The following is a 12,999-nucleotide window of genomic DNA, read 5'->3' on the forward strand; positions in this document are numbered from 1 at the left end:
CAACAGTAATAAACATTTTATGAAGCAGAAAATGGCTTATAAAGAAGTCAGCTTTTAAAGGCAATTTATATAATCCTGCCAAGCACACATAAATGGGGGGATGGCTCTCCGCAGCGTTAGAGTGTCCCTTAAAGGGACAAAAAGCTCTGGCTGCCCCAGCAGACCACAACACAGTGATGACGACGCCCTGGGACTTGTTTTATGGCTGGTGTCACAGACCTGAGCCTTTGACAGCGTCCCTCTGGTCACACAGCCACTGCTCCTGTGTGCTGTGGGGGTGTGGAACACCTGAGCCCCCACCAGTGGTGCTGGGATGGGGCTGAAGGTCTGGAAAAGCACCCAAGGCACTGGAGAACCCTGGAGGAAAGTGGAGCGTGCAGGTGGAGAGGAGCTGGGAGAACGGGGTGGTGGCTGGGACACCCGACGGGCAGCATGGCAGCTTGTCAGTGAGGACGGATACAAAGAATGGCAGCAAAAACCTCAATGTGACCTTCCAGTGCTTCCATAGGTACATTTTGTAGGTCTGTTGCCTGAGCAGGGTGGCAAACAGAGGATGGAAAGCTGGTAAATAGCATCATGGTGTGGGCTGCAGCCCTGGCACCTCCATCTGCTGCTGGGGACGGTCTGCACAGAGGGCTCAGCATTGCTGCCATAGCTGGGGGACATGGCTGGGGACATTCAGAGCAGGGGACAGCCCTGATGTGCCTCGAGGGACAGATCCCTATGGCTCTGCATGGAGCAGAGCCAGACCGTCTCAGCTGCCGCACCCAGAGCCCTGCAGACCCTGGATACGAGCCCGAGACCATAAGCTTCTTACTGGGAAAACTGGTTGGCCATGCCACTGCAAACTGGGAGCTTTTTGTGGTCTCTTATCACACCAGTGCTGGGTGATGCCAGTGCCCTGTGGTGGGAGCCCATCCCATGGCACTGGGATGCAGCTCTCACCTTTCCAGGCCTCCACCAGCCTTTTCCAGTGGGTGGATGCACATTCCCAGAGACCCTCGCTATGCGGGGGAAGAAGTACACGGCCTCTCTCCCCTCCAAATCATGTAGGGGGACACACCGGCCCTGTATTGCAGCCTACTCTGCTGTGCCCCTGTCCCTGCCCACTGTAACACTCCAAGCTGCCACCCAGCCCTGGGGTGACAGGAGGCGGAGGGACAATGTGAGGGGTGCACTGGTGCCATAGCATGGGCGACCCCGGGGCAAGTTGCGCCAGGGAAGGTTTAGATTGGATATTAGGAAAAATTTCTTCCTGGAAAGAGCTGTCAGGCATTGGAACAGGGTGCCCAGGGAAGTGGTGGGGTCACCATCCCTGGGGGGGTTTAAAAGATGCAGATATAGGTCCTTCGGGACATGGGCTAGTGCCAGTGTTGGGTTAATGGTTGGACTTGATGATCTTGAGAGTCTCTTCCAACCAAAATGATTCTATGATTCTATGATAGCTTTCAGCAAAGGAAAGTGCTCCAGCCTGCAGGGGAGCTCTGGGGACACAAGGGGACATGGCCTCAGCTTGGTCTGGTTGGAAGATGTGAGGGCCTGAGGGTGGGAAGGACATGGAGCAAGGACACAGCAGGACAGTATGGGGAGCAGTTTGGGAAGGGGGAAGCACTTTGCAAAGACCCTGAAGCAGGATACTGAACTCAGCCCCTTTGGAAAGGCCAGCACAGCTGGTCCGTGGCTGGGAAAGGTGAAAAAAAAGGGAGAAAAAAGAAACTTTCCCCATAGAGATGGATCATGAGTGATTGTTGGCAGCAGCCTCCCAGCTGCTTGGGCTCCTGCTCCTGCTTCATTTTCCTCTGGACTTCCATAGCAACCCATCTGCAGTGAGGTTTAACGGTGCTGCCATTAGCACTAATGCAGTGCAAACACTCAGCATCTGCCGGCGCCTTCGCATGGAAACACAAAAATAACCACGCTCGGTGCAATCTATCATTGAGTCCAGCATGGGGTTAGGACGCGACACGCCGGGAGAGGAGGGGAGAGCTGTGGCCAGAGAGAACGAGCCACTCGCTGGGAAGGGAGGAGAGGAGGAGTTGGGGACGCTGAGCCACCACCATCCGTGCCCGCTGCCTGTGCCAGCACCGGCAACATGCTGGGGGCAGCAGCAGAGCCGGTGTCACCGATGCTGGATGCAGGTCTGACCGTGCCCTGCTGGTTCACAGACAAAGGATGGCAAAGGTGGTTCAACCCTAGCAACAAGAGCCATTTATGCAGCCCCTCCGTCCCTCTGCTCCACCTGGCAACCAGTGCTGAGGCGGGCAGGGCTGAGGCAGACAGCGGTGAGGCGGGCAGTGCTGAGGCAGACAGCGCTGAGGCGGGAAGGGCTGAGGCGGGAAGGGCTGAGGCGGGCAGTGCTGAGGTGGGCAGTGCTGAGGTGGGCAGGGCTGAGGCGGGCAGGGCTGAGGCGGGCAGGGCTGAGGTGGGCAGTGCTGAGGTGGGCAGGGCTGAGGCGGGAAGGGCTGAGGCGGGCAGGGCTGAGGCGGGAAGGGCTGAGGCGGGAAGGGCTGAGGCGGGAAGGGCTGAGGCGGGCAGTGCTGAGGTGGGCAGGGCTGAGGCGGGCAGTGCTGAGGTGGGCAGTGCTGAGGTGGGCAGGGCTGAGGCGGGAAGGGCTGAGGCGGGCAGGGCTGAGGCGGGAAGGGCTGAGGCGGGCAGGGCTGAGGCGGGCAGGGCTGAGGTGGGCAGGGCTGAGGTGGGCAGGGCTGAGGCGGGCAGGGCTGAGGCGGGAAGGGCTGAGGCAGACAGGGCTGAGGCGGGCAGGGCTGAGGCGGGCAGTGCTGAGGCGGGCAGGGCTGAGGCGGGCAGGGCTGAGGCAGACAGGGCTGAGGCGGGAAGGGCTGAGGCGGGCAGGGCTGAGGCGGGCAGGGCTGAGGCGGGCAGTGCTGAGGCAGACAGGGCTGAGGTGGGCAGTGCTGAGGCAGACAGGGCTGAGGCGGGAAGGGCTGAGGCGGTCAGGGCTGAGGCGGGAAGGGCTGAGGCGGGCAGGGCTGAGGCGGGCAGGGCTGAGGCGGGAAGGGCTGAGGCGGGCAGGGCTGAGGCGGGAAGGACTGAGGCAGACAGGGCTGAGGGGGGCAGGGCTGAGGGGGGCAGGGCTGAGGGGGGCAGTGCTGAGGCGGGCAGGGCTGAGGCGGGCAGGGCTGAGGCGGGAAGGGCTGAGGCGGGCAGGGCTGAGGCAGACAGGGCTGAGGCGGGCAGGGCTGAGGCGGGCAGTGCTGAGGCGGGAAGGGCTGAGGCGGGCAGTGCTGAGGCGGGCAGGGCTGAGGCGGGCAGGGCTGAGGGGGGCAGTGCTGAGGCGGGCAGGGCTGAGGCGGGAAGGGCTGAGGCGGGCAGTGCTGAGGCGGGAAGGGCTGAGGCGGGCAGGGCTGAGGCAGACAGGGCTGAGGCGGGCAGGGCTGAGGCGGGCAGGGCTGAGGGGGGCAGGGCTGAGGGGGGCAGTGCTGAGGCGGGCAGGGCTGAGGCGGGAAGGGCTGAGGCGGGCAGGGCTGAGGCAGACAGGGCTGAGGCGGGCAGGGCTGAGGCGGGCAGTGCTGAGGCGGGAAGGGCTGAGGCGGGCAGTGCTGAGGCAGACAGGGCTGAGGCGGGCAGGGCTGAGGCGGGCAGGGCTGAGGCGGGAAGGGCTGAGGCGGGCAGGGCTGAGGCAGACAGGGCTGAGGCGGGCAGTGCTGAGGCGGGCAGGGCTGAGGGGGGCAGGGCTGAGGGGGGCAGTGCTGAGGCGGGAAGGGCTGAGGCGGGAAGGGCTGAGGCGGGCAGGGCTGAGGCAGGAAGGGCTGAGGCGGGCAGTGCTGAGGCGGGCAGGGCTGAGGGGGGCAGGGCTGAGGCGGGCAGGGCTGAGGCGGGAAGGGCTGAGGCGGGCAGTGCTGAGGCGGGAAGGGCTGAGGCGGGCAGTGCTGAGGCGGGCAGGGCTGAGGCGGGCAGTGCTGAGGCAGGCAGGGCTGAGGCGGGAAGGGCTGAGGCGGGAAGGGCTGAGGCGGGAAGGGCTGAGGCGGGCAGTGCTGAGGCGGGCAGGGCTGAGGGGGGCAGGGCTGAGGCGGGCAGGGCTGAGGCGGGAAGGGCTGAGGCGGGCAGGGCTGAGGCGGGAAGGCCTGAGGCGGGCAGGGCTGAGGGGGGCAGGGCTGAGGGGGGCAGTGCTGAGGCAGACAGGGCTGAGGCGGGAAGGGCTGAGGCGGGCAGTGCTGAGGCGGGAAGGGCTGAGGCGGGCAGGGCTGAGGCGGACAGGGCTGAGGCGGGCAGGGCTGAGGCGGGCAGTGCTGAGGCGGGCAGGGCTGAGGGGGGCAGGGCTGAGGGGGGCAGTGCTGAGGCAGGCAGGGCAGAGGCGGGCAGGGCTGAGGCGGGCAGGGCTGAGGCAGACAGGGCTGAGGCGGGCAGGGCTGAGGCGGGCAGTGCTGAGGCGGGCAGGGCTGAGGCGGGAAGGGCTGAAGCGGGCAGGGCTGAGGCAGGTAGGGCTGAGGCGGGCAGTGCTGAGGCAGACAGGGCTGAGGCGGGAAGGGCTGAGGCGGGCAGGGCTGAGGCGGGAAGGGCTGAGGCGGGCAGTGCTGAGGCGGGCAGGGCTGAGGCAGACAGGGCTGAGGCGGGCAGGGCTGAGGCGGGCAGTGCTGAGGCGGGAAGGGCTGAGGCGGGCAGTGCTGAGGCGGGCAGGGCTGAGGCGGGCAGGGCTGAGGCAGACAGGGCTGAGGCGGGAAGGGCTGAGGCGGGAAGGACTGAGGCGGGCAGTGCTGAGGCGGGCAGGGCTGAGGGGGGCAGGGCTGAGGGGGGCAGTGCTGAGGCGGGCAGGGCTGAGGCGGGAAGGGCTGAGGCGGGCAGGGCTGAGGCGGGAAGGGCTGAGGCAGGCAGTGCTGAGGCGGGAAGGGCTGAGGCGGGCAGGGCTGAGGGGGGCAGGGCTGAGGGGGCAGGGCTGAGGCAGGCAGGGCTGAGACGGGAAGGGCTGAGGTGGGCAGGGCTGAGGCAGACAGGGCTGAGGCGGGCAGGGCTGAGGCGGGCAGTGCTGAGGCGGGAAGGGCTGAGGCGGGCAGTGCTGAGGCAGGCAGGGCTGAGGCGGGCAGGGCTGAGGCAGACAGGGCTGAGGCGGGAAGGGCTGAGGCGGGCAGGGCTGAGGCGGGAAGGGCTGAGGCGGGCAGGGCTGAGGCAGACAGGGCTGAGGCGGGCAGGGCTGAGGCGGGCAGTGCTGAGGCGGGCAGGGCTGAGGCGGGCAGTGCTGAGGCAGGCAGGGCTGAGGCGGGAAGGGCTGAGGCGGGAAGGGCTGAGGCGGGCAGGGCTGAGGCGGGAAGGGCTGAGGCGGGCAGGGCTGAGGCGGGCAGGGCTGAGGGGGGCAGGCCTGAGGGGGGCAGTGCTGAGGCAGACAGGGCTGAGGCGGGAAGGGCTGAGGCGGGCAGTGCTGAGGCGGGAAGGGCTGAGGTGGGCAGGGCTGAGGCAGACAGGGCTGAGGCGGGCAGGGCTGAGGCGGGCAGTGCTGAGGCGGGCAGGGCTGAGGGGGGCAGGGCTGAGGCGGGGCAGGGCTGAGGCGGGCAGGGCTGAGGCGGGCAGGGCTGAGGCGGGCAGTGCTGAGGCGGGCAGTGTTGAGGCGGGCAGGGCTGAGGCGGGCAGGGCTGGGGCGGGCAGGGCTGAGGCAGGAAGGGCTGAGGCGGGCAGGGCTGAGGCGGGCAGTGTTGATGCAGGCAGGGCTGAGGCGGGAAGGGCTGAGGCGGGCAGTGTTGAGGCGGGCAGGGCTGAGGCGGGCAGGGCTGAGGCAGGCAGGGCTGAGGCGGGCAGGGCTGAGGCAGACAGGGCTGAGGCGGGCAGGGCTGCCTGCTGGAGGGAGCAAATGTCCAGTACTCCAGGTGCTCTGCGCAGAGCTGGGCCAGTCCATCAAGTGTCCCAGCCGGGTCTGGGCTGTCCTGATAAAGCTGTGGCGAGCTCTGTGGTGATGCATGGCTGCACATTGTTTCTGGCTGACTCGCTCCTAATTACCTTGATTAAGTGGTTGCAAACAGTGCTATTAAAAATAATTTTTCTACGAAAGTGGATTTCTGAAAGGTTTGTGCCATGAATGGCAAAACGAACCAAGAGTCTCCCAGTGCTACAGCCTTTCTTGGTATGTTTTGTATCCCGACTGTCATCCCCTCGCAGGGGAAGGCAGCTGGGTCTGGGTGAAGGGGGAGCTCTTTGGGGCTGTGGAGGGGCTCTGCAGCAGGGGATGAGCAGAAGCTGGGGTACCACTGCAAACCACAGCAATTTTGCTCCATCTCTGCCCACCCTGCCTGTGCCATGGCCATGGGGCATCCACTCTGGATGCCAGCCCAGGGCAGGGTGCATGGGGCCACCACAATGTCCCCAGGGTGTTCGTGGCCAAGTGGCACTAGGGATGGAGGTGACAACCTGTGGTGATGCCCATGGTTCAGTTGGTGCTGCAGCCCTGAGCCTGTGGCAAAGGGTGTCCTGGCAGCCCGGCTGCCCCTGGGGGCTGGTTAGAGGAGGATCCAGCTTTTGCTGTGACCCCGGGGACATGGTCACTCTGGACTAGCTGTGCAGGCAGTACAGAGGCAGATCTTGCTCCAGGCGCTGGCAAGGCACCAGTGATCCCATCACCAAACCTCGTTGTCCTCCAAACCTCCCCTCCATCAGCCTCCTGGGAAGAGGTGACAGCAGTTTGGCAGCACTCGGATACAGAAAGGTCTCGGTGACCGTCGGTGCCGATGACGGCTGTCTGCTGGATGGGAGGGCTGGCAGGGACACCTCATCCCTCCCGAGTGAGGCTGCGTCTACTACGGGAGGCCCCTGTGAGCTCAGCCTCGCTGGTGCCTGTGGCACACAGCTCCCGATGGGATGAGAACCAGCCACAAGCAAACAAAAGCCAAGCAGCTCATCACGTTTCCTTCCCTTCTGTTCCTCCTGTCTCCTCCTCTCCACATCAAACCCTGGTGATCATTGCCAATGGCAGGAGGGTCTGCAAGAGGGGATGTGGCTCCAGGCCTTCCCTTCCTTTCCTCCTTGAGCGGATCGCAGTCACAGAAATACCCCCCAAAACACACCAGCCAGATCTGGGAGTGGGGCTGAGCCCAACCTGTCCCCGCAGTGACTGCAGGGGGTTCCCTGGGGCCAAGATAGATCCAGCCTAGATCCAGCCCGACGCAGAGGAAGGTGCTGGGTGGCTCAGAAGTATTTTTTATTGTAGACTCGGTTTGCACTGGAAGGAAAACAATCTTTCCTTCCTTTTGTATTATTGTTATAATTTGAGAGCATTTCCAGGCAGAATCCTTCAGGCTCCCGCTGAGCGCTATCACTGCCAGAATTACAAAGTCAAATGCAATCATTAAACTCACATCTTCCCTCTCTCAGCCCAGATTGCTCCTTCCCACAGCAGCAGTCCCAACCACAGCTGCTGGGAGGTGCCATGGACAAGCTGGATCACCCCACACAAGACCCCTGTCAGCATCAAACCCACCAGCTGCCAGAGACAGCCAGTGAGTGAGTATCTCCTTGGTCTCCACACCCTCAGCACTGAGCTGCCAGCTTGACCTTCACCTCCTGCATTCTTAGAGCAAACACTGGAAATGAGCTCAAAATCACTTCATTTGCCCTCATTAGCAGTGGCAGGTAGTGGTGCTGGGGCAGCCTGCATGCTGAGCAGTGGTGGCACAACCAGCGGTCGCTCCTGATGGAGCCAAGAACATGGGCAAGGAGGGAAGGAAGCGGCGAGGGATGGGAGCAAGGATGAGACGAGGAGCGGATTCCTGTGCCAGGAATCATCCCCAAGGCTGGTGCCTCCGTGGAACTCAGCATCAGGAGGGAAGAGGGCGGCAGCAGCCAGGATGCAAAGAGTCTTACCCGGATGTTGTCCTGCCAGTGATGAGCCTTCTGGAACTTCTCTGCCGCGTTGGCAAGTCTCTGCAAAGCAAACAGGAGAAGGGAAGTGAGCCCAAGAAAAGCGAGAGGAGCTGGGCATGGCCCACATCCACCCAGGAGTGTGGGTGCTGCCCCAGCACCCTCCCTCCCTCTGTTTTGGGGATCCTCTGGGACCCCAACACCTCTCTGCCACACAGGCAGAGGGAAGGAGGCAGAATGCAGGCAGCAACGCCTGGAGAAGGATGTCCCAGGCATGGACAGCCAGTGTTTCTCTGCTTGTTCCTGCCTTTCCCGAAGCAAGCCCTTATCTCCAGAGAAATTGCTGCTCCTCGAGCTCAACCAGGGCTGAGCCATCGCAGCCATCATCACAGGAGCTCAGCAGCCTCATTTGTGGAGCAGGGCAAGGGCTAAACCCCAGTCCCTGCACCAACAGCCCACAGCTCTCATCGTAGGGCAGACCCTTCAAAAATGCTTCGAAAACCCCTTCAAAATGCCACAGCACTGGAGCCCAGAGGTGCATGGCTGCCCACCCAGATTAACCCTTCCACCTGCCCGTGCCCTCCTTCACCCCATCACATGCTCAGGATCACTGGCTCAGTGGCACCGAGTACGTCTGCAACACCCCAGCACTCCCAGGGAGCTGGTGAGCAGGAGAGGAACCAGCTACAAGAGGCGGCAGCTCTGCCTGCAATTGCTGCCTGCAGAGGGGGCTTCAGGGCTGAGCTGCCCAGCCAGTCTCACCCGAGGCTGGGGCAAGCACAACCTTCTCTTGTTAAAGCTCATGTGGCTTCAAAGCAGACACAAGTGTCTCCATTCTGATGTCTCTGGAGGCAGCAGGCAGCACGGGCAGGATGAGCAGGCTGCTGCCTGCGCTGGTGCAGCCAGAGGAACGAGGGCTCGCCAGGAGCAGGATGGGGTGGTGCTCAGCACCAGGGTGGCTTCACTGGGCTTGGGCTCACCCAAACAGCCCGGTCAGCACGGAGAGTGCAGCAGGGCAGGGCTGGAGGCCAAACAGTCCTGGGGGTACATGCAGAGGTGGGGAGAAGCTGCAATCTGGTCTTTAATGGAGCCAAAGGGGACAGACAGGGCGGGAGCCCCAGGCTTTCCAAGAGGATCTGTTCTGCAGCACTAAGAAAACAAAGCTGAGAGCAAAACAAGTGACCCAGAGTTTTCCCTCTGTCCCTTGACCAGCTATAGGCCTAGGGGGTGCAGGCAGCTGTGTGCCAGGGTTGTGTACCCCATCAGCACCAAAGCCCAGCTGGAGGTGACATGGCATCCTGAGCCAGCCTGTGCAGCCAAGGGCCACCTGGACCCTGGGGTGACGGGCACGTCATCACTCACAGGGGCACAGGGTTTATCTCCACAGCCCCGCAGCACCAGGCACAGCCCGCCTGCTCCCCACCAGCCATTGGCTGTACGAGGCTCCAGGGGAACACACACTGTGGAGGTCTCAGCTCCAGGGTCTGAGCGGCTGATCTGTACTGGGTTAATTAGCCATGAGGCTGGCAAGGCTGTCGCAGCCCAGGAAGGCTCCCTGGTGACTTAGCAGGAGACACATCAAGCAAAGATGTACCTTACAGCAGGCACTGTTGCATCGCCTGCTCCGTGTTTCCATGCGGGATAGGACATGCTTTGCTCCGTGCTCTGCTCCACACAGGTGATGCCAGCAGCTAGAGCACAGGGAGGGAAAGGAGCCCTGGCCACCTGCAACCCTCCAAATCAGCTGGGAGGAGAAGGAAGGGGTATTGACAACAGGGTGACATCCTGGGCCAAACAACCCCAAATCACAGCCTGTGGAGCACCACACAGACACACGTAAGACTCCCAGTGCTGTTACAAGCCTGACCTTCCCACTGTGAACCACAAATCACAGAACAAAAACAGCACTTCTTTGCTCAGCAGTGACCTGGCACCCTGGTGCAAGCCCATCCAGGTGGCAGTGAAGTCCAGCTACATCCCTGGGAATTTAATTCCCTGGAGTCTGGAAGGTGCCTGGCTATAACAGCATGCACACAAGATGATGATCTCCAGACAGGTGGGCAGGAGCTCTGGGCACAGCCACACGTGCCGCAGCCACCATCCCCGCTGTCACCAGTTTCTCCAGGGCTGCCATCAGCACAAGGGGATGCAAAATGCCTCAGCCCTTCTAAGCAATGCTTGGGCGAAAGGAAGCCCCGCTGCCTGCAGGACAGCAGCACCAGCGCCGGCAGCACCAGCCCTGGCAGTGTGGCAGGTGCAGGGCGATGACGGCGGGTGCTGGGTTACCAGGACCACAGCAAAGCATGGGTACTCGAACATAAGGCAATGAGTGGTGAAAGACATCATAAATCTGGCCCTCCCCAGCCGGAAAACACAGCTTGTTCTTATCACATGCGGAGAAACACATATCCATCACTAGATAATCTCAGCATACGCGGGTTGAAACTCTTCTGGTTTATCTTTTTTCAGTCTTGATTAAAAAAAAAAAAAAAAAAAAGGTGCTTGCTTTCAATGGCCAGCATCCAAAGGGGAAAGATCAGTTATGAGCTGAGCATTCAAGCAAAATACCAATGGCTCTGGTGGCAGAGTGAAAAGAATAGAAGCCAATATGTAGCCGGACAGAAAAGCCAAATAACGTTAGTTTTCAGGGTAGTTTTGTGGTGGGTGCACCTGTGCAGCCACAGTCCTGCATCTCCAGAGCCACCTAGAAAAGCTGTGGCCCAATTCTGTGCCTCATCCCCTCAAGCTTTTGTGTTCTGTTTATATATTGAGAGGGCTGATTAAAGACAAGCATTTATTCCGAGTTGCGTTTAAGGCAGCAGTGATGAAATATGCATTTTTCTATATTTGATAAGAGCGTGTTTGTTTATTATGGGCTCGGGTAAGATTTATGGACATCTTTTAACTATTCATCGTCTTGTGTGAAGTGCCTGGAGGGTTGCAAATGGTGCAGTAAGGGATGGCTACACCCAGGAACGACACTTCAATGGAAGATATTTTTCCTCTGGAAAATATCAATTTGTCAAAGTCAATGTTGACATAAATTTGGTTTTTAAAAAAAACATCAATCCAGATGTTCTTGTTTAATAAACAGAACGTTGCAGGAACAGGGAGCCCATGGCAGGGTGCTGTGCCGGCTCTGGGTTGCCGCCGGACACGCACCCTGGAAGAAGTGCTCCCGGAGCCCCCCAGCTGCTGCTTCTGCAGCATTTTCCTTGCTAAAGGCATTTTGTGCTGTGACTGAAACAGGGACTGGGAGGAGAGAGGGACCAGGCCAGCAGCCAGCCGCCCTGCTCTGCGGCAGGGGACCCTTCGCCCGACTCCATCGTTGCTGGGGAACAAGCCTGAAGCGATTCTGTGTTGGGGGGCTCCCATGGGAACAGCCCCACATCCCACCCCTGGCTGGTGCTAGCGGGAGCCCCAGCCAGCCCCTGCCCAGAGACTGGCTGCTGGTATGAATGGGATGGGTGATCGCTGGATTTGGGACCCTCCAAAACCACTAGAGCAAGGACTGACTCCCTGAGGGGGCTGTTTGGGACAGGTTTGCTCACAAACAGGGCCCGGAAATGTGTGTTAGGGCCAGGAAGGTGTTGCTGCTCCAGCAACCCCTCCCCAGCCACGTCTTCCCCCAAAAAAGTGACGGGGATGTGCGGAGCCACACACTGCTGCAGGACGTCCCCATTAATGCCAAATGAGTTCATCATGAATAATGTTATCGTGATCAATACAGCTCAAGGATTATTTCTAATCCTTAATAATGATTAAACCATTATTTTTCAAGTGTTACAGATCAACCAGTCTGTCTCATGGTGCTCTGCGTGCAGGGATTGCGAGATGCCCGGGATGCAGGCAGCGCGCCAGGGAGCTGGGCAGGGATCTCATGCCTGTACATGGCAGCCACTGAATTCTCCAGGGGGCTTTGGACGTGGAGTCGCCAATTGTGTGGTTCCAACAGCAAGAAAAATTAGAGAAATTACCAAAAATAAGGCATGGGTGTGAAATAGCTGCAAATTTCCAGCAGGCTCTGGTGCAGGGATTGCCCTGGCTGTGGCATTTTAAGGAGCGCAGTTCTTTCCCCAGAAGTCACTGAGGGCTAAGGACAGGAGATTTAGAGGCTGAAAACACCAAATTGAAATGACTCTGCAGGTCATAAAAGGCCAGCAGGAGATTTGCAAGGGATTGGTGTCTGGAGATCCCGATGGCAGAGTCTGTGAGGGGGAAGGTGCTGCCTGGGCTTTATCACACCTCGGCCTCTTTCGTATTCCGCACGGCGCTCCTCTCTGCCTCGTTGCTCACCCGGGCAGGTCTGTCAGGAGCTCCTGCTCAGCACACCAGCTTGCCCAGGATTATGGAAGCTCTGGGATGGCACAGGCTCAGGACGGGCAGGCGATAGTGAAAGTGGCACAGGCAGGTGTGCGTCTACCCTCCTGACAGCCTCATGGGAAAGGAGAGGGGGGGATGAGGTGGGTGACATCCGGTCTGTGTAGAGGATGGCACCTCCAAATGCATGACTGTTGCTCTTTCCCTGCTTCGCTCCAGGACCTTGTTTCTCAGCCCTGATTGCCCACAGGATCACCTACTCCATCCTGAGCACAGTTCACCCACATGTGCTCATCCACAGCAGCACATTTTGGGGGGCAGCTGGACTGATGCCCCAAAGCTACTGGGCAGCAGGTGGTGGAAAACACTCTGAGCGCAGGAGCTGGTGCAGGCAGGGACCACAACCTCCTCTCTGGGCAGAGGGAACAGTCCCTGCTGTCAGCATCCCCACTGCTTGAGGAGCCAGCACACAAAGGGACTGTCCCTGATGTAGCAACTATCCACCTTGTCACCCCTTCTCCCACATCACATCCATGGCTCTCCTGCCTTGCTCCAATTTTTTGCGCAGCAGCTTTCCAAGAGAAACTGGTCCAAAAGTTTGCTAATTCTCTCTTCCCAGCCCCCACAATGCAGTATGTGTGCCCTGGCTGCTCCTGCCTCAGTCACATCAGTGGGTTTAACTTGGGAGGCAGCGGAGCAGAGACCAGAGCTGAGACGAGGAGGCCAAGGCCAAGGTTGGATTTATAAAACAGGATTAAAGCAAACACTCTGCAAGAGGAGACTGAGCAGCCCTGTGCGACAGCAGCAATGCTGTCCCTGTGTCCCAAGCCTTCCCACAGAAGCAGAGTACTGCACACCTGTGCTGATGAGGAGGGATGCTCC

At 60.7% G+C, this 12,999-nt stretch overlaps 1 protein-coding gene across 3 annotated transcripts in view; it reads right to left on the reverse strand.

The window, feature by feature from the left end:
• Positions 1–12,999, reverse strand: part of CACNA2D2 (calcium voltage-gated channel auxiliary subunit alpha2delta 2) — a 218,201-nt gene that overhangs the window by 40,351 nt on the left and 164,851 nt on the right. For all 3 annotated transcript variants that reach the window (XM_071813114.1, XM_071813113.1, XM_065845442.2), the window contains exon 4: positions 7,801–7,860. In XM_071813114.1, the coding sequence (XP_071669215.1) occupies positions 7,801–7,860 (60 nt within the window). The remainder of the gene's footprint in view (positions 1–7,800; positions 7,861–12,999) is intronic.

Source organism: Patagioenas fasciata, chromosome 10, assembly GCF_037038585.1.
Source record: "Patagioenas fasciata isolate bPatFas1 chromosome 10, bPatFas1.hap1, whole genome shotgun sequence".
NCBI lineage: Eukaryota > Metazoa > Chordata > Aves > Columbiformes > Columbidae > Patagioenas > Patagioenas fasciata.